The sequence below is a fragment of the Bos javanicus genome, chromosome 16 (genome assembly GCF_032452875.1).
Source record: "Bos javanicus breed banteng chromosome 16, ARS-OSU_banteng_1.0, whole genome shotgun sequence".
Taxonomy (NCBI): Eukaryota; Metazoa; Chordata; class Mammalia; order Artiodactyla; family Bovidae; genus Bos; species Bos javanicus.
The window spans coordinates 51,350,150-51,371,234 of record NC_083883.1 but is presented as its reverse complement, the minus strand read 5'-3'; the positions used below and the strand labels follow the sequence as shown (position 1 = coordinate 51,371,234).

Genomic DNA, 21,085 nt, shown 5'->3' with positions numbered 1-21,085 from the left:
GGGGCTAGTGGGGTCAGCCACAGGCTGCAGGAGCCATAGTGAGGTGCAGAGGAAGGGGTGGCCTTGCCAGGGGTTGTGGAGGAGGATGGAGCTTGTGCTAGGGCCCACCCTTCTCCCTCACATCCCCGCCCGGTGGGCCCAGAACTGCTGTCTGTCTCTTTATTGGCTCTGAAGCTTTGTGTGCTTCCCAGTCATGCTGGATACCCACCCAGGAGCAGAGCTGTGCAGGAGAGGCCGTGCTGAGGCGCATCTCCCATGGCCACAACCCACCCAGGCAAGCAGGGGCAGTTCTGTGGACTCAGGTGTGTTTGTAAGACCACAAAAGGGGTTGCTTCTGTGCTGTTAGGGCCAGACCCCGGCTCTGGGCAGGCGGGGGTGGCTTTCTGTGCCTCAGCTCCCCCTGCTGTGGAAAGGATCTGGAGTGACCACCCCCTCGGACGCCATGTGAGCAATAAGAGAGCTAGAAGGGCTCCGAGAACGGGCTGGTGCCTGGTGAGATCAGCTCTCTGCCTCCCCTGCCCCCACTGGTGGGTTAGGGGGAGCAAGTTGCCCTGCCATCGTGTGCTCAAGGCCACCCAGCATCCTCAGATGAGAGGACAAGAGCCAGACCCAGCCTGAGTGAGGGGCTCAGGGGGCACTCAGAGTGGGGGGTCAAGCTGGCAGGGCTGGACTAGTTACCACTGAATCCTTCCAAGGTAACAGACGCTTGTTATTCCCTGGTATTTATATGTGTGTGTATTGCTTTATTAAAAGTCCAGTTTCATTCAGCTTTGTCTCAGGTTATCTGTAACCTAGAAAAGCTACTTTTCTATCTAAAATGGACTGCCATTAAAATGAACAGTCCCCCAGTTTAGCCTGGGTTTTCTAGAGCTCTGCAAAGCTGCACGTTTGGAATGACTGGAGGAGAGTGGGCTGAAAGGTGGTAACTGATGTCCAGCTCAACTTACTTGGGTTTGCCTGTTGGACTCAGGGTAGATGCGTTTCCCACTGAAGCCCCCAGTAGAGGTGGTGGGTCTGTGATTTTGTGGTTTGATAGCCTGAGGGTGATGCAGACCTTTCCAGTAGAGGTCCAGTAATGAATATGTTGGGCCCTCACGTGTCATGTCGTGTGAAATTGGCCACCATGCAGAAACGGGGGGTGAATGGGGAACAGGGCTGTGCCCTCACGAGGTGTCATCAATGGACAGTTTCTTGTGTCTTCTGGGAACCTTCTGTTCCACTGGTTCTTCCAAAGTCACATGAGTTTCAGACACCATCACTTGACGACTCAACTCTCCCAGGTGACTTTAGGCCAGAGTGAGGGAAGGAGCTGGGTTTCGAACCCAGAGCTTTGGTCAGATTCTGTGTTGGGAACACAGAGAAGTGTAGACTCCTGAGCTGGCCACCTGCCTAGAACCCATTGCAGAAGGGTTGCTCCCCTTCCCAGCCCTGGTGTTGCCTGGAGGTTAGGGGGAGAAGCTTCACAGACCTCTTGGGCTCCCAGCGTGGAGCCTGGATGCACAGGTCAGCTCAGGCAGTTGGGGGTCTAGGCAGGGTCGGCATAGGCTTCTGGGGGTCCAGGGAGGTCGGCTGAGTCCCCTCGTGATTTTGGAATTGGAAGGAGAAGCTGGCAAGGACCAGATGTCACGTGGGGGAGCCCAGAGTGACCGTCGGGGCCCAGAGGTCTGCTCTGGCCGTAGCCGGCACAACAAAGGCCACCTGCTGGGGCCCACCTCTTGCCTGAGGCTGGAGTGGGTGTGACTCCAGGCTGGTCACCCCAGTGCTCGTCTCTCTGGGACCTTGGTTCCCTCATCTCTGCCCTTCCTGCTCCCCCCACCCCCACCCCTCAGAGCAGCAGCAGCACCCAGACACCTCCCGACCCTGGTCCCGTTCACCTCACTGGCCAGAACCAGGCCTCCCTCTTGCCCTCCTCCCAGCTCTGGCACCCGGGAGCCCGGGACCTGTGAGCATTTGTGTTGGACCCATTCTTGGCCTCTGCAGAGCCAGGTCAGAAGTCACCCACAATCCGGGGCTACTGTCACTCGGCCAGCGAGCCTGGCGTGTGACAGGCTGGGGCCCCACTGGGTCTGTTCCCCACAGACGCCGCTTCTGGGAGGCTCAGAGGCCGAGCTGCTGCCCCGGCTCCTGAGGTCCGTCTCCACGCAGAGACGCTGTGCTCCCGTGACGTCAGCTCCTCGGCATCCAGGCCATGTTTTAGTCGGTGCCTCAGCTGCCGGCTCCAGCTTCCCCGGGGAGCCGGGTACCACCCGGGCCTGGAGACATGAGGAGGCAGGGATGTGAGAGGCGGGGGTCGGGCCGGCCAGCCTTCCTTTAAATATCCATCTGCCCTGGTGTGTGAACCCCTCCGCCTATTGTCAGGGCCCACGGGGAGCAGAGGGCAGCGTCCGCGCGTTCACGGAAGGAGGATGCCTTCTTTCACGCCCACCGCTCCGTAGAGCATAAAGAATCTGCCGAGGAGGCAGGAGAAGAAAGCCCGGTGAGTAACGTGCATCGCCCGGCGGCGTGCAGGCAGCGGTTGTGTCCGGACGCAGCCTCCCCGCTGCATGGATGCTCCAGACATGGGCGCGCTGGTGCTGCTGGCCCGGGCAGGGATGTGGCTGCTGCAGCTCCAAGCTGAGCCGCGGGGGGAGCAGCACTGTGGGGTGACAGGTTTTAGAAAAACAAGCCCCAGGAGAGCCTGCCCAGCGAGGGATGCGGCTGATGCGGGGGCGGGGGAGGAAAGGTGCCCCTGAGATGGACGGTGTGTGCCCGAGGCCTGGCGGCTGGTTGGCTCCGGAGCAGCCTCGTTTTCATCCGACACCCTCGCCCGGGGGCCCTGCTCACTCGCTCCTGGGAGTCCTGCTGCTGGGCTCCTCCATGGAGGGCCTGGGCGCAAGTGTGCATGTGCGTTGCCTGCTCTGCGCTCCGCGTCGCTGCCGCCCGAGTGTGGGCAGCTACCGAGATGGGGCCGCCCAGGCTGGCCGTGGCCGGCACCTGTTTCCCCGCCCTGAGCCCTGTCCACAGAGTAGCTGCGCTCCTGCGGCCCTGGCAGTCCCGTGGACAGCGGGTCGTGTCAGTGTGGCTCTTCCACCCGGCCCTGGGCTGTTGGCAGCGAGTGCGGCTGGGTCTCAGCTTCTTCGTCCTGACATGGTGGGAGGTACACGCGGATGCTGGGGCTGCGAGTCGCTGGTGGGGACAGGGGGATGTGGGTGCTCCTCTGACGTCCATTTTGCAAGATGTTTTTGCAAAAAACAAAAGAAGCAGGAGGCAGCCCCCCACTAGGCCGGCGGGGAGCATGTCCCCCCATGTGGACAGTGCTGGGGTGACAGGAGGCTGTTCAGGCAGGGCCGCCCCTCCCCCAGAAGCAGGACCCTTGAAATCTGGCCGCTCTGCAGCCAGTCCAGGGTGTGGGGGTGACTCGGATAAATCATAGAATTTGGGATGCACTGGAGGGGTGCATGGCAGGGGAGATGGAGCGGGAGTTGCTCGCATGTGTGTGGCCACGGAGCAGAAATTAGCTGTGTCATAGTTTCTCTGGGCCGTCTCGGCCTGTTCCCATTCATGATCACGCGCCGCCTGTGCAGGGCTGGTGGGACCCTTGGTACAGGCAGGCTGCCCGGGGGCTCAGGACGTGGCCTTGGGGCCCAATGCCTCGGCTGGGTCTAGTCAAAGCCATGAATGGGGGACCGGTTGGAAGAGTGAGCCCGCCAGAACCTGCGTTGGCACTGCCAGGTGGGGTTGTAGTGGGGCCCACCTGTATCCGTGTCCTGGTCCCATCTGTGTGGCTTTCTCACTCCTGTCTCCACTGCGTCAGCCACCGATAGACCGCCTTCACAGAGTTGAGAGCCGCTGACACTTACGTAAGGAGCGTGAGCTGTGTAACCTACCTGACTTTACCTCCAGGCTGCCTGCTGTTCAGTCGGTCACACGGAGCAGCGAGGAGCCCTCCTGGGCAGATGCCACCCTCAGGCCCCCTCCCTGGGCGCTGGCCTGGGGCCCCACAGAGACAGCCTGCTTCAGAAGATCCCCATCTTCCTGTCTTGTCCCTTTTCACATTTGTGCAGTGAGTTTGGGGGATGTGTCTATGCCCTAGAATGAAGCGGGGCCCACGGCAGTCCGTCCGTTGTGAGGTCTGTCCTTCTCAGTGCTCCAGCTGGCAGGTGCCTGGCTCAGGCCCCAAGCCCCACTGAGCATCCTAAGGCCCGGGGGCACCTGTCTCCTGCTGCTGTGGGGCGGCCCAGGGTGAGGGGACTGTCCTAAGTGCTGCCCTTGGAGCCAAGGCCTGGTGACGCCAGTCCTTGGAGGACAGACCCTCCTTCCAGGTGTCGTGTCACTGTGTCTACAGCCAAGAACAGAGATCAGTTCCTTTCTGTATTTCCTTGCCTAGATCTTGGGAATGGCACGTTTGGGGTGAGGGACCAGTAGGTCTGGCCCCCCCCCTCTTAGTAGATGCCTCGTGCTGCTGGGCCTCTGCTTCTGGGGGGCAAGTAGCACTTGGGGCCACAGCTCCAGAAGGGTCAGATGTGTGTTTCATGCTGGGGTGGGGGTGGGGCCCCAGGCAGGCTTTCTGACCATAAAAGCTGGCTGTTCTGTGCAAAGGGCAGGAACAGCTTTGTCTAAGATCAGCCACCTGAACCGGCTACTCATCCAGCTTTCGAGTTGTTTTGGTCCCCAAATCATGGCTGTTATCTTTCACTCAGGAGGTGGCACTGCAGAATCCCCGCCATGCATGTGGACGTGGCGGTTTATTTTTAGGATCATCCTAAAATGTGGAGTAGGCCACCTTGTTCATTCTGCCTGGGCCCAGTCGGGTTCCACACCCCCTCATCCCCAGCCCCAGTTGCTGAACCACGAGCCTGCAAGTCTCCGTTTCCTCCAAGAGGCCCCCGATCAGGAGGGGTGAGGATCCAGGTTGACGACTAACCAGCCTTCTTGGAGATTATCTCAGAGGCTGTGATCTGATGGCCATGGAGGCTGCTTCATCTTCATTTTACTCCATGATGGTTTATGGGGTGAACAAGAGATTGTGCACGGGATGCTGGGGCTGGGGGGACCCTGAATTTGTGTTTTACTGTTTAATTTGGTAGTTATGTGTGTGGTCTTTTTAAAGGTTGCTCTTTTTCATGTGCTTTCTCCGGGAAGTTGAAGAGTTGATTTGCAGCAGCAAGGAGTGTCTCTGTGTGTGGGCACCCTGAGGGGAACTGCAGTCAGCACCCCAGGGCTGCCCTGGTCACCTGCCCCATGGCCCTCCTGCCCTGTGCCTTGGTTTCTTTTTCTTTGACATGGGATTGTCAGGAGGCTGGAACGAGGTCATGTCAAACAGGGTGGACATCTCGTCCTGGTCGGGACGTGCTCGTGTGTACGGTTTGTGTGATGTATTGTTTTCACATCTTGAATTTAAATTTGAGTTTTATGTATTTCTGTTTTAAGGTGCTGAATAGTCCATGTGGCTTAAAGAGAGAAAACTGGTATCACTGCCTCTCCCCCACCCTTGGCACATGTTTCTGCATTTCTGAATCTTGCATTTCCGTCAGAGGTGTTTCTTGTTCTGTCATGTCTCTGGACGCGGCAGTGCAGCACTCCTTCCCTCTGCCCCCAGTGGGATTGTTTAGTCACTGACTGTTTATGTCTACGTGACATAAACATTCACGTAGATCGTTCATGGGGCTTCCCTGGTGGCTCAGTGGTAAAGAATTTGCCTGCCAATGCAGGAGATACAGGTTCAGTCCCTGGGTCAGGAAGATCCCCTGCAGACGGATTTGGAAACCCACTCCGGAATTCTTGCCTGGGAAATCCCAGTGACAGAGGAGCCTGGCAGGCTACAGTCCATGGCATTGCAAAAGAGATAGACATAATTTAGTGACTAAACATAATTCAGTGACTAAACAACAACTTAATGCACAAGTAAATGTTTAAGAGCCACCAGCATCATATTTCCTGTCTTGCACAGCTTGTAGTTTCTCTTGCTGTTGATACTTGTCTTGATTTTCTTCCTTAGAATTTTCTAGAAGTCCTGCCTGAAATATTCCCACAATCTTCTCAGTACATGGGCAACACTCCTGGGCACCCCCAGGCCCCACACAGCATACCCAGGACCTCTCTTTGCTTTCATCCCTGGATCTCCCACTGCTCTGCTTTATCTGCCTCTTTCATCCCTGGTCCATCCTCCATCCTGTGATTTGGGAAAATGACCTGACCTTTCTGGGCCTTGCCCCCTGTCCTCTTTCTTGGCCTGGTCTCCGGTTAAGATGTTCTCCAGATACGTTCTGAGAAAGGGGTCTGGAGGGAAAGGAGAGTAAGTCTTTTGATACCTGGAGTGGATGTGCGTTTACCTGAGTAGAACACTTGGTGATAGTTTAGCTGGGTATGGAAGCCTATGTTAGAATCACCCCCATTGGCACATTGAAGGGACTGACCATGGCCCACTGGTTTCTGGTCTGATCATGAAGTCAGAGGCCAGTTTGATTGTTGTGGGATCTTTTTTCTGCTGAAGGTTTCTAGGATCTTTCGTTTCCTATATCCTCAAGTTTCATGACAACGTGACTCGATGAGAGGTGCTTTGTTTCCTGTGCTGGAACTTTCAGCATGGACGCACCAGGCATTCCTGGTGGGACACTTCTGTTCAGTTATTCCTTTGACGGTTCACTCCCCTCTGGTACCCTTTTCTAGAATGCCCACCAGTGGTTTGTTGGAACTCTTGGACTGGTTCTATGATTTTCTGTTTTCCACTTCTGTTTTATTTTCTAGGTGATACCTTTAATTTTTCTCATCCAAACCATCTATTAAGTGTGTTGTCTTACCCTTATTTTTTAAGAGTTCTGTTTTGTTCTCTGAAGGTTCATTCCTGGAATAGACTGTTCTGCCCTTGTTTCAGAGCTGGACGATCGTAGTGTTGCTTTGAGGTTATTAATTGTGGCGAGAGGCGCCGTCATACACAGTGAGTCACTGAGCACTTTGATGGCTTTAAGGCTTCACACACATGAACGCTTTAGTCCTCACGATCCTCTCTGGGCACCTGCTGCTGTTGTCTGTGTTCTGTGGAGAGAATGCCACCCACGGCACAGAGAGGTCAGATCATTTTCCCAAATCACACAGCTGTGCCTGGCAGAGCTGGGATTCATCTTCCGCAGGCTGGGTCCAAGTCTAGGCTCTCTGCTGAGAGTTTGGCTCCCACTCAGACCCTCTTAAATGGAGTGTGATTGTGAGCTCAAGTCCCCACTACTTCGAGGACCTAGTTCGTGAATGAGATACTGGCACCCATAGCCAGTGGGAGCAGAGGGGGGTGGGTGAAAGAGGAGCTGGTGTCTTCATTCTAAACATGTTCTTCATCCCTTCCCATGGTTCCATGTCCACCTAGGTTCTTTTTCGCAGCTTATTTTGCCGGGAGGTTTCCATCGGCCCCTGTGACCCACGATCACCAGCCCATAGGGATGGCCAGTTTGGTATCCCCACTGGGCTACTCCCAGGAGGCTGGGGTCTCATACTGTGTGACCAGGCTGCCACCATCCCCCTGGGTCAGGCCCTCATTCCATCTGCTGCCCAGGTGAGGATGGGGGTCTTCTCCTTAGAGTCTAGGAGTCTCCGAGTCAGGCCTCAGGGGCTCCTCCCTGTCTCGTCTCCTGTGACCACAGTTGGGGGGCTGCCTTCCGGGGTTCCACATGGTGTCATCACCCACCTCCTCTTTGCTGTGATGGGTTTATCGGTGTTTCTTTTCCTTTGACTGTGGTCTTGGAGGGAACATAGTAAGTGACTGTGTTCCTGCTGCTGTTTGCCTGGACACCTTCTATTAATAGATGGTTAAAACTGTGCAGAAGAACCTTGGCTGGTCAGGCCATCATGGGTGAACCTGGGTGGGTGTGGATGTTGGGAATCAGTGCGTCCTAGGGCCCAAGTGCCCATGGGACAAGGACTGGTGCTGCCAGAGGGGTGAGGGTGAGCAGGGGAGCCCCAGCGGCTGGGGACAGCAGAGCTGGCGCACTGTGGCTCTTCCCAGCCCAGCTCTGTGTGGGTTGATAGACACCATGTTTCAGAGCAGGCTTGGGTTTAGGGCAGGTCGGGGTGGTCCCGCAGCACCACCAGTGTGTGTGCCAGTCATGGCCGCTGATCCCGTGTTGGCCCGTTTCCATGGGCTCCTGTCCCACCTCACCCGGTGTCCTCATTTCCCACCCAGGCCCCCATGTGACGTCAGTCGTCATGTGTGCTTGGGCTCCTCTGGCTGCGACAGGCCCCAGACCCCCTTGTTTCTGTGACCTTGGCCTGTGAAGGAGGTCTGGCCAGATGTCCGTCAGGTGCCCTGCTGCTGGGCTTTGTCTGATGTTTTTCTCATGCTTAGACTGGGGCAGGGCCTCCAGAGGAACCGCAGGACCACCACCCTGCTCAGCACATTGCACCAGGCCCTGCTGTCTCGCCTGTGCTCACGGCACCAGGTGACGTGGCCTTGCACCCCTGGCTGAGGTGTCTCTGCCAGGGGTCCCCTTGTAGAGCCCCTCTTTCCCCTTCTCACCCTGTTTTCTGAGGAAGGTAGCCAGCCCAGCCCACCTTGAGGGGAGGGGGTATCCACGTGGATTATCTGGACTTTTCTACTCAAGGTGTTTGATGTCACGCCATTTCCTTCTTTATGTTGGTCTGGACTCTCAGATGGTAATTTCATGCTCCTATTTTGTTTCTTGTCCACATTATTCCAACTTTGGCCACTGGGAGCTTGTGATGGGCCTGGGGAGCAAAAGGGCCAGACCCTGGCCAGTAGGGTGATGCTGGGTGCTCAGTGGTGGGTGGTAGGCCTGGAGCCCCCATGGTGGGGCAAGGCAGGGGCTCTCCGACCCCCACAGGCAGGGACACAGACTTCCCTTCAGTCCCATCATCCGGGAGAGGTGGCCAGGGCTAGAGGGTGTGGAGGGCAGCACAGCTACGGCTGTGGACACGAGGTTTTCCCAGGGAGCATGGTCAGTTCTCTGCCACCCGTCCTCCTGTTAAGTGGTGGTGGTGACAGGCTGATCTGGCCGTCACAACTCCAGGCGAGTCCCCAGGTCAGACGCTGCAGTGCTGCCCCAGGAGAGCCCAGGCATATTCTGGCTGCTCTCCTGACCGACCTGAGCCGGAGTGGCTGCATGTGGTTCCCTTCAACCCTGGCTGCCTCCCCCACCTCCATCTCTGGTGTTGTCTGGGGAGGGAACCCTGAGTGGGTGGGGAGCTGGGGCTGCCGAGCAGTCATCCAGGATCAACCAGGCAGGGGCACCTTTCCACTGGTGCCGTGTGTCCCTTGGCTGGTGTGAGGTGAGTTTGCAGGAGACTCGGGGTAGCTGACTAAGCATCAGTGACTGTTTTGCCCTGGAGGCGGCTGAACACTTGGAACGTGTAAGCTTGCTCTCCCATGTCGCTCCTGCCCATTTCCCTGGTGCAAATGCTGCTGCTGCGGCCGACCTGGAGCTGCCCGGTGACCTGACTGCAGGCAGGAGATGCACAGTCATCAGAGAAGGTCAGAGGGCGACTCGGACACCGGGTCTCAGCTGGTTGATCCCCACAGCTCAGAAATGCCACTTCCCCAGGCTGCCCCCTTCAGAGCCGTACCCATTGCTATTCAAAGTCGATGGGCGAGCCTAGTGGTGGGTGGCTCCCTGGAGCAGCCCTGAGGACGTGGGCAGGGGCAGAGCGGCTGCACGGTGACAGGACTGATTGAAGCCGTGGTGAGGGTTGTCACACTGCAGAGACCAGCTTTAAACACCCCGTTCCCAGGTTTGCGTTCCACGTGTTGCTCTCCTGAAAGCACTGAGTCGTCTCAGAACAGACCGTGTGGACCACGTACTCCTCCTCCTCTTGCCACACTGTGCTGTTTATCACACTTTTTCCAAATCCTTTGTTGTCTGGAGCAACCTTTCCAAGCCGGTGCCACCCACTCCGTGGTCCTGCTTCTAGCACTGGTGTCCCAGGTTCATGGAATGAGGGGAGGTCTGGGATGGAGGCTGAGGGTGTGTGTCTGCTGCACGTGGTGTGGGCCTCTGTGGGAGGGTTGTTGTTGTTGGGGCACTCATGTAGCCAGTTTCTCTTGCCGTCACTCCCTATCCTGGTGGTGGTGTTGTTTAGTGGCTCAGTGTGTTCTACTCTTTCGCAAGCCCATGGACTGTATAGCTCCCAGGCTCCTCTGTTCATGGGATTTCCCGGGCAAGAATACTGGAGTGGGTTGCCATTTCCTCCTCCAGGGATCTTTCCTGACCCAGGGATTGAACCCGTGTCTCCTGCATTGACAGGCAGATTTTTTATTGCATTGTATCCATGTGGACTGGGATTTTTCTGAATCGTGAGTTTATTAAAATTCATTTTTATCATTCCTTTTGAGGCTCCAATTTGCTGCATTTGGCTGGCAGGGCCTGCAGAAGCGGTTTCTGCTGATGTGGGGCACGTTCCCCCAGCATTTAAGGGGGTCCCCACTTTCTGGCACAGTTGCTTCTGGGACTAGCAGGCACGGTCCTTGTCCAGCCTGGAGCTGCTCCGGGGACCTGGCCTCCTTGGGGTGGAGGGGACTTTTGGAGGCAGGTCTGGGCTCTGTGTGCCCCTCACACCCAGGAGTGGGGCCTAGGCTTATGCTCTGACCCTCGAGCTCCCACCTGGACTGGAGCTGCCCTGGCTCCAGACGCCTGCCTCAGGCCTCCTGGGCTCCTCAGCCCCAGTCCACTGCATCAGGACACGTGTGCCCTGCCTACGTGCCAACATGCCTCCCTTGCAGCCTTGGTCCTTGGACTCTGCTACCCTGACATGGGTTCAGTTCAAGTGTGACTCCTGGGGGGTCACCTGGGCCCCATGGCCCCCTGGGTGTTGTCAATGCAATGGTCAGCTGGGTTTATTTCTTTCTGTCTGCACTCACTTTTAGGGTATGTCCCCATCTTTGTTTGTTTATTGAGGAATTCTGTGATATTACATGAATTGAATCAAAAATAAAAACTCTGCACAAAGATTCCTAATCATGTACCTTCAGCCCATATGCAGCCAATTTCATTCATCTTTTGTGCTTATTCTTCCTGTGTTTCTTTTTGGAAAAATAGGGGTGTGTGTGTGTGTGTCTTGTGATGGTGGTGGTTTAGTCACTAAGTCGTGTCTGACTCTTTAGACCCCATGGACTGTAGCCCTCCAGGCTCCTCTGTCCATGGGATTCTCCAGGCAGGAATCCTGGGGTGGGTTGCCTTTTCCTTCTCCAGGAGGAAATGTGTGTTTTGTTCACCCTTTTCTGCTGCATGAAGAGTAGCCTGGTACATGTGCATGTGTTTGCTTGTACTTTCTGCACTTGTCTGCTTTTACACATGTGTGTGCATTTGTATTTAGTATGAGAAGTAAAGCTAAATGATAACTTTTAAAATACAAACAGCATTCCAAAATCTTGAAAAATCACCTTAATTACACTTATCATTAAATATCTGCTTGGCATGATCCTATAATACATTTCTTTAATTTTCTTCTTAAATGACAGTTTTGCAATGTTTCCTGTAGAGAAACCTCAAAGATAATTACCTCAGTCTTTCCCATTGTATACGGTTTCCCTTGTGGCTCAGACAGTAAAGAATCCGCCTACAATGCGGGAGACCCTGGTCCGATTACTGGGTCAGAAGATCCACTGGAGAAGGGATTGACCCACTCCAGTATTCTTGGGCTTCCCTGGTGGCTCAGACGGTGGAAGAATCTGCCTGCAGTGTGGGAAACCTGGGTTCCATCCCTGGGTTGGGGAGACCTGGAGGAGGGCCTGGCAAGCTACAGTCCGTGGGGTCACAAAGAGACACGACTTTCACTTTCCTGTTGTATAGTTGACAAAAGTTTACTTTGGGGCCATTTAGAAAAAAATTTTTTTTCACCCCCACAAACTACTATTGGAGGGCCTTCCCTGGTGTCCAGTGGCTAAGACTCCACACTCCCAATTCAGGGGGCCTGGGTTCAATCCCTGGTCAGGGAACTAGATCCCACATAAGGAAGAGTTTGCATGCTGGAGCTAAAAGACCAAAAAGAACCCATAAACAAAAAGTTATTATTGGAAATGTCACATCTATTTTTAGGATTATTTTCTAATTTTGGAAAAACCTCAGTTTCTTTCATTTTTGACTTGTAAGACTTCATAATATTTCAAATTTTCTCATGCAGTGACTCATCTTAAATATTCTTTGAGATGATAATCATGCATTTACCATTTTGCTGTCCAGGTCCTCATAGATGCACACTGCATGAATTTTGTGTTACCTTCATTCACATTGCAGTTTTTAGAGATGCTTGCAGTGTGTGACTTAACTCAGTATTTCTGTAAGTGTGTGAAGCACAGTGAGTCACACAGAAGCACCAGCAGCCCCTGGCCCTGCTGGAGGCTGGTGCCCTCAAATAAAGTGATGCTGCGTCAGAGCTGGGATGGAGGTGCCGGTCTCTGTCCTGCAGAGCAGCTGGGACCAGCCAACTCCGGAGCATCCACGACCCTCCACGGCCCCCTCGTCCCTCATACATCTTCTTCAGTCAGCCATCGCCGCTTAACACAGGACATAAAAATCACCGTCTCAACCCTGCTTAGGATTCTCTTTTAAAATTAAGGTTTTATTTTCTAGGACAAGTTTAGATTCGCAGCAAAATTGAAAGAAAGATACAGAGAGTTCCCACACATGTCCCACCACACACACAACCTGCCCATTATCGACACCCCCGCCAGAGGGTACCTTGTTACGTCTCCCAGATCCCACAGTTTACGCTGGGGGTCCCTCTTGGTGTTACGCGTTCCGTGTGTTTGGACAAATGTACAGTGATGTGCACCCACCACTGTTGCATCACACACAGCATTTCACTGCCCTGAAAGCCTTCTGTGCTCCCCCTGGTCACCCCGCCCACGGCAGCCACTCATCTTTTACCGTCTCCAGCATTTTGCCTTTTCCAGATTGTTTTATGTTGGAATTATACAGTATGTAGCCTTTTCAGATTGGCATCTTTCACTTAAGTCATATGCATTTAAGTTTCCTCCATGTCTTTTCATGACTTGATGGCTCATTTCCTTTTTAAAAAAAAATTTATTTTTATTTTTGGCTGCCCTGGGTCTTCGCTGCTGCACATGGGCCTTCTCTCGTCGCGGCAAGCGGGGGCTGCTCTCTAATCGTGGTGCACCGGCTTCTCTTTGTTGTGGAGCATGGGCTTAGTAGTTGCCACTGTCAGACTCTAGAGCACAGACTCAGCAGCTGTGGTGCACCGGCTTAGGTGCTCTGTGGCATGTGGGATCTTCCCAGACCAGGGCTTGAACCAACATCTCCTGCATTGGCAGGTGGATTCTTTACTACTACACCACCAGGGAAACCTGGCTCATTTCTTTTTAGCTGGGTAATATTTCCATTGTCTGGCTAGAACAGTTTATTTGTCCATCACCCACTGAAAGGTACCTTCATTGCTTCCGAGTTTTGACGGATATGAATAAAGCTGTTGTAAACATCTATGGGCACGTTTTTGTACAGACATGGTCTTCAGCTCCTTTGGGTAAACACCAAGGAGTGTGGCTGCTGGCTTGTCTGGTAAGACTGTGTGTAGTTTCATAAGAAAACTCTGAACTGTGTTCCCAAGTGGCTGCACCATCTGCATCCCCATCAGTGGCCACCGAAGAGTTTCTGTTGCTCCAGTCCTCAGCAGCATTTGGTGCCGTTGTGTTCTGGGTTTTGGTCGTTCTAACAGGGCATCCTAACCACTTTTAATGTGTGGTTCAGGGGTGTTAACCATATTCCCATGTTGTACAGCAGAGCCTGAGAATTCTTTCATCTTCTCATCTGCTTTTAAACAGAGTTCTGTGAGAAACACAATAAAAGACAGGTTTGCTGCCTCATAGCTTAGAGTCATGGTGTTGTCACAGGCTGACCGTGCCCACAGTGGGGCAGAGCCCTGCTGACCATGCCCACAGCCAGGCAGAGCCCTGCCTCCCAGAAAGCAGTGGTGGTAGTACCGTTGACAGGGAACTGAGATGCCAGGTGGTCCTTGCACTTACGAGCCACTGGTAAGACCTTGCTCAAAAGCATTTTAATGATTCCCTTATTCTTGCATAATATGGGGTTTTTGGAGGGGAGGGGACATTTTTTTGGTCTTATCTCATCATCCAGAAATTCTTATTGTTGTTAGCACAGGGCTGTGATAAGGTATCTGAGCAATGTGTGTGTTGTCATCAAGAAGACTTGTGGGAAGAATAAATTAATAAGCCGAGGTGGTTTTTCTTCTGAAGCCGGCATTTAGGGGGTTAGGGTGCCATCTTTCTGCCCCTGTGTGTGGAGAAGTGACCCCCCAAGGAAGGATGTGTGTCCTAATGGGGCAGGCACGTCCCATCCGGCTGGCCTCCAGGGAGCTCGTGCCCCCAGGGAGCTCGTGCCTGGTGTGGAGGCCCTGGGGGCAGCAGTGGAGGCAGTGTCCAGGCAGCCATGGGGGGAGCCCTGGCTTCGAGGTGGGGCTGCAGGTGGGCTGTGGGGACGGCACAAGGGGCTGGCTGCCTGGTGACTGGCACGTGTTGGCAGCCTGGACACGTGGCCTGAAGGCATCCTTTGTTCTGCTGAGGCAGAGCCATGGCTGAATAGCGGCTTTCTCTGCGCCCTCCATTTCTCTGTGGCCTTTACTACCTCCATCCTGCTCTTTCCCTCTCATGTGACCTGAGGACAGTCACAGCCTCTCCAGGTCTACCTGGCCCAGGCTCCGCCCCCTTACCTGATGACCCTGCCCCTGCAGCCTGACAGAGCCTGTAAATGGGCTCTCCCTGGGCTGACTCCCCATGACCCCCAATCTCCATCTCGCCAGAGTCGGGGGCCCTCTCTGCCCCAGCCCCCACCTCCCTCTGCAAAGGCAGCTGTGTCGGGGGGGTGGGGCAGGCCCTCCACCCTTGTCTCTCTCCCCATCACCTTCCACCCCATCTCCCTCCCCACCACTTCCCATCCCTGTCTCCTTCCTGCCCCTCTTCATCCCCACCCCCACCTCCCCCATCTCCCCATCTGCTCCCAGCCCTGTATCCCTCCCTACCTCTTCTATACTGTCCTTCTCTCCATGAAGACCACCCCCCCACAGCCTTTCCTCTCCCCCCAGTACACAGGACTCTTGTGCTGGAGGTTGGAGTTGGCCTGCTTTGATCTCAGGTGCAGTCTCCATGGGCATTTATCAGATGGGCTTCTGTGAAGATGTCCCCTCCTTAACACCAAAGGTCCCCCAACCCCAGGACTGGTCAGCAATGGGCTGCACATGCTGCCCGCTGCCCGGGAGGACTGGCAGCCCTGCTATGTGGGTCAGCCTGCCAGGGCCTCAAGCCAGCCAGGGCTGGATCATGTGTGCCGCTCCCTGAAGCTTCCGCCACCGCAGCATCTTCACTCGCCATCTTGGGGGGAACAATGGTGACCAGGAGTGGACAAAAAGGCCAAATCAGACAGACAGGACTTTCCAGTTTGTATTTAGACAGCATTTCTGGTTGAAACCACAAGCACATGTTGACTGCAGAAAATCTGAAACAGGCAATAAAACAGAAAGGAAAAATTTTAATTGCCCTTTCTGGAGCTACCCAGTGAGTGGATCCTTTTAAATTCTAATCTAGTCTCACGTGCTTACTAATGTTATGGTGCTGTGGAGGCATCACGTTAGTTAAAATTCCTCCCCATCTTCAGCTTGGCTGCAGGCGGGTAGCAGCTGCTAGTTGCCCCGGGGGCGGCAGGGTTCCCTGGGCTGCGCTGTGTCAGCCCCTCTGGTCGACTCATCATTGCCTTGGCGCAGAATCCCAGACCAGCAATCACTCTGGCCAGGAACATCAATGTATTTTAATCATTTAGAATCATTTTATAAAGCCACCAGTCATTCGGATCAGGGGCCACCCTGTGACCTCATTCTAACTTCAGACATCTGCAGCGACCCTATTTCCAAATGAGGGCACGGTCTGAGGTACTGGGGGTCAGGACTTAGCATTTGGGTTTGGGGGAATGCAATTTGGCCAGAATGGGACCTGCAGAAATTGAATCCTGGGGTCCACACAAGTTCACAGCCTGGCAGGTCTGCAATCCTTGTGGTCAGCTGTCCTTGGCGTCCTCTCCCAATTGGGAACAAGAAAAATGCGTGAGGATTTATAGTGAATGGTGTGTGACTGACCACAGAGGACCCTGCTAATCAGGACCCCAAGCCCAGTGTCCCCACAGGGTCCATCACACCACCTGGAGGACGTGGTGAGGCTCTGACGTCCTACTCTGCAGCTGCCCCTTCCTGGACAGGAGGGCCCGGTCACTGGGGAGTCCTGAGCTCATGTGGTCGTGAAGAAACCTCTGACACTTCTCCAGAGAGGCCATCACACATGTAGGAATGAAGGGTTGCGCCTCGTTTCCTGTGTCCAGCATGCGGTTTGCTCTTCAGATCTCATGTGGCTGAAGTGTCAGAGAGAGCCTGTCCAGATATTTCCACCATGTTAGTTTAGTTTTCTGTATAATATGCAGAACTTCGTTTTTCTTGACATTGTGATCTAAGCAGATCATTGAATACACTTTGTAAAGACTACTTATGAAGACCAGCCAATATACATGGACACACTTTAAAAAAAGGGTTAGAAAACTATGGCCAACGCACCAAATCCAGCCCACCTTTGTTTTTTGTTTTAAAAAATGGTGATGAAAATATACTTGATCCCATGATCCATGGCATCCCATCATTTCATGGCAAATAGAAGGGGAAAAAGTGGAAACAGTGACAGACTTTATTTTCTTGGGCTTCAAAATCACTGTGGATGTTGACTGCAGCCATGAAATTAAAAAACACTTGCTCCTTGGAAGAAAAGCTATGACAAACCTAGACAGCATATTAAAAATCAGAGACAGACCTCACTTTGCCGACAAAGGTCCATATGGCCAAAGCTATGATTTTTCCAGTAGTCATGCAGAGATGTGAGAGTTGAACCACATTGAAGGCTGAGTGCTGAAGAATTGATGCTTTCGAAATGTGCTGGAGAAGACTCTGGAGGGTCCCTTGGACTGCACGGAGATCAAAGCAGTCAATCCTAAAGGAAATCAACCCTGACTGTACATTGGAAGGACTGATGCTGAAGCTGAAGCTCCAATACTTTGACCACCTGATGTGAAGAGCTGACTCAGTGGAAAAGACCCTGATGCTGGGAAAGATTGAGGGCAGAAGGAGAAGGGGACGACAGAGGATGAGATGGTTGGATGGCATTAGTGACTGAATGGACATGAGTTTGAGCAAACTCCAGGAGATAGTCAAGGACAGGGGAGCCTGGTATGCCGTGGTCCATGGGGTTGCAAAGAGTCAGACATGACTAAGTGACTGAACAACAAGAAAAAAAATAGGCTTCATATAAAACTTGCCACTTTAGCCGTTTTTAAGTGCACAGGTCAGCAGTTAACGTGTACTCACATAGTTGTGGAGCCATCACTGTGATCGTCTCCAGAACTTTCTCCTCTTCCCAAATTGAAACTCCATCCCGTTAAACACTCCGCACCCCTCCCCTCTGACACCCACCTTCCAGGTCCTTCCGGAAGTGCCATCTTACATTGTTCTTTCACGTCTGCTTGTGTCACTTGGCACCGTGTCCTCGAGGTTCACCCATGTTGCAGTGGGTGTCAGACTCTCCTTTTTATGGCTGAATCATCATCCATCGTGTGGATGGACCACACTTCACTTATCCATCACCCACCGATGGACACTGGTTTGCTTCTGTCTTTTGGCTGTTGTGAATAACTCTGCTCTGAACATGGGTGTACAAATACATTTTCAGGGCCCTGCTTTCAGTTCTTTTGGGAATATACACACAATTGGAATTGCTGGATCGTAGGATAAGTCCATTTTTAATTCTTTGAGGAACCACCAGACTGTTTTCCGAAGGAGCCACGCTAATTTACATTCCTACCAACAGTGCACAGGCTTCCAGTTTCTTCACTTTCTCATCAACAGTTGGTTTCTGGTCTTGTTTTCTGGGAGCCACCCTATTGGGTGTGAGGTGGTGTCTCATGGTGGTTTTGATTGGCGTTTCCCTAGTGGTCAGTAATGTTGAGCATCTTTTCTCGTTCATCGGCTGCCAGTATGTTGTCTTTGAGAAACATCTGTTCAGGTCCTTTGCCCAGTTTAGAATGGGATTGTGTGCCTGTGTATTTGTCGATTGTCCTGGTCGGTGTATAATGACTGACCCACTGCTGTGCACGTTGGGCTCAGCTTTCTCTACTTGAACCCACTGGTTGGCACCTCAGAGCAAGGTTGTCCAAGGAGCTGACTTCAGGTGGAGAACAGACGGGCATCTGTGATGTCAGTGTGAAGATGGACCAGTTTTCCTTCTCTTTTCGTTCTTCTGATATTTTCCATGTCTCTTACCACCTATTTTTATAGCATAAAAATTCATTACGAAGGAGAAAGGCTCATGTGGAGGAGGGACTCTTGAATCAGAAGGTACTTGGGGGCCCGTGAGTCAGTCAGTCTGTCCCCATGAGAACATCCTTCCCCGTGCTCCTGTGGGGTCTGCCCAGTGGCGGCTACCCTGTCTGTCCAGAACCCCTAGATGCTTGGTCACATCAGCAACACGCCCCCCAACCCCCAGCATGTTTTGCTACATGAAGCGACCCTGCGGGATAACAGAACGAGATGGAATGAGTCCAGGGCTCTGGGCCATCTGTGGGGTGATGGGCACACCTGGTGTTGAGGAAGAAAGCCCTGCACCCGGTAGGCCGCTCCGCTGGGAGGAGGGCAGGCGGCGGGGTCCCACCTCGGGACAGCCCGGGGGAACAGAGCCCAGAGCAGGCGCCTCCCTCCGCTCTGGCCCCCCCGGGAGCACCTGCTGGTGAATGCAGACCACCTTCGCTTTCTCGGCTTTGGGGCCGTGGAGACTCACCAGGGTCCTGTGGATCTGAAGGCCTTGGGTCCATTTAGAACAGAGACTTCGCTGAGCTCCACGGCGACATTCTTGGGAGTGAACAGAACAAGCATAAATTATTCATGGATTTTAGCTGATCTGTTTTTGTACAAAGGGAGCTTTTAAAGTTAATTATTTTTAAGCAGTAGAGGATGGTTTATCTGAGAAAGCTGGAGGCTTGGTTTTCAAGGTGAGCAGATGGCAGTGGGGTGGGGCATGGGGTGGGGGTCTGGGCCCTGTGCTCAGAAAGGAGAGAGGCCCAGATGTCGGGAAGGGTTTGGGGGTGGCTCTGACTTCAGTCCCGGCCAAGACTTTAAACTCAGCTCCACCATCTTAAACCTTGCAGGGCTGTGACGCGCCGGCCCCCAGGGTCAGGGAAGGCCCTGCCGCTCTCCAGGCACTGCCCTGTGGTCCAGGTGTAGGCGCAGCCCCAGTGCACCGGGACGCCCTGTAGCGGGTCTCGGGAAGCAGATCCACAGACATGTTGCAACGCCTGCGAGGGTCTCCCGCCAGGAGGGAGGCTGAAGCCAGAGTCTCTGCAATCCCTGCCCAGTAGGGAGGAGGCGGGCAGCCCATGGGCTGAGCTGGCAGCTGCTGTTCCTTTGAAAAGTGCTTCCTCCTGGGTTTAGACAGGGGTGGGCGGGTGCAGACACCGTGTGGACGTGATGTGGGCGGGCGTGGGTGCTGTGCAGACAGGTGTGGACACGCTGGACGTGGACGGTGTGGACAGAGGGCCTGCAGCACTTGGTCCCCTCTATTCCGGCGCCTGCTCACACTTGGATGGCCTTGGAGGGGGTGCACCAAGTAACCACAGGTATGGACACAGATGCTTGCATGCGGGCACAGGTAGGGGCCTCAGTGCTAGGTCCAGTCCACACCCCTCATCAGTCTGACCTGGGGGCCACGTCTCCTGCCAGACACCCCTTGTCGCACCTGCTGTGGGTGATTTCCCAGTTTGTCACATCAGAGGCTTCCCAGTGACTTCCTGGTTTGTCATGTCGGAGCAGCCACCTTCCAAGAGAGCCCACATGTCCTTCCATTTTGATGCACAGTTTCGGGGTTCTCCTTTGCCATCACCTCTCCACCCCTGGGGGACAGCCCCCTTCTGTCCCTAGATCCCATCTTTGGCGTGAGATGAAAGAAACCTGGTTCCAGCCTGAACTGCATGTCCCAGGGCCTGTGGCCTCCCTGTGGTCTCCGCATGTGGCCGTGTTCTTACGTGTGCTGTGCTGGCCCACAGCATGGACAGTGGTCACCAAGGGGTGATCAGGTCTTTTCTGAGGCTCCTGCTGCGGCCCTCCCCCAGCCACCCCACCGCAGCCCATCTCCCACCTCCCATATTGGCTGTTTTTGGCCTTGAATTAATTTCTTGTTCCCCAGTCATTTTTCTTAAAGCTCAGTTTCGGTCTCTTTCAGTCTCTTGTCTGTAACAAGCTCTGCCCAGTTTCCCAGGCTCGCTGCTATTCTTGTGGTCTCCCACAAGCCCCTTGGTACTGTTGATGGTGACCAGGAAGGAGCTGCTCCTTCCTTTCTGTGACCCTGGGGCTTCGTCCCTCTGATGGGGCAGGGGTTTCCATGTGTCTGGGACACTCAGGCTGACTGCCAAGGGGTCAGAGCTCGGGTCTCAGTGTCTGGCAGCTCCTGTTTCCCCCTCTGGTCTTGAGTCTCCTCTGGGCCTCCTCAGAAGGCAGGTGTGGGCACAGGGAATGGAATCACGTGGATTTTGTGAAGCTTGTCTTTTTTTTTTTTTTTTTGCAGTAGAACCTTTTTTATTCAGAAAAGCAAAAATGTTTTCCAACCACACACAGGAGGGTATGGGTTGGGGTCAGAGGTGTCTGTCCATCCAGTGTGGGCCCCCCACCCATGTGGTTTTGGCAGCAATAAGGTGTGGGGTAATGGCCCCAAAATAAAAATGGTGTGTGTGGCGGGGAGTGTGGTGGGGAGCAGAGGGGTGCAGAAGCACTGGGGAGTGGTGAGGGGAGGGCTAGACGAGGTCAGTACTGGGAACGCCGCAGGTGAGAGGCCATTTCATAACATTTCTTATTGATCATACCGCCGTGGACACCTTCTTTGCCCATCAGCAGTAGTAGTGTCTTGACAGTCATGGTGACGGTGGTAAAAAATATGGAATGCTTCACGAATTTGTGTGTCATTCTTGCGCAGGGGCCATGCTAACCTTCTCTGTACCGTAGGTGAGGCTTGTCTCCAGTGGGCGCTCAAAAGCAGCACTAGTGTGTTAGAGCTGGTGACGTA

At 54.0% G+C, this 21,085-nt stretch overlaps 1 protein-coding gene and 1 pseudogene across 3 annotated transcripts in view; one reads left to right on the top strand and one right to left on the bottom strand.

Annotated features, from left to right (window-relative positions):
- Positions 1–21,085, top strand: part of PRKCZ (protein kinase C zeta) — a 99,850-nt gene that overhangs the window by 17,188 nt on the left and 61,577 nt on the right. Inside the window, exon 1 of one of the 3 annotated variants that reach the window (XM_061382993.1) lies at positions 2,174–2,476. The exons of 1 other annotated variant lie outside the window; for it this stretch is intronic. Coding sequence is in view for 1 of the 2 variants with exons in the window: in XM_061382991.1 (XP_061238975.1) it covers positions 3,127–3,136 (10 nt within the window). In the remaining variant the exon portion in view is untranslated. Of the gene's footprint in view, positions 1–2,173; positions 2,477–3,034; positions 3,137–21,085 lie in introns of those variants that run through there. One more of the 3 variants, XM_061382991.1, reaches the window with a different exon arrangement.
- On the bottom strand, positions 20,951–21,023 carry LOC133228330 (U6 spliceosomal RNA; annotated as a pseudogene).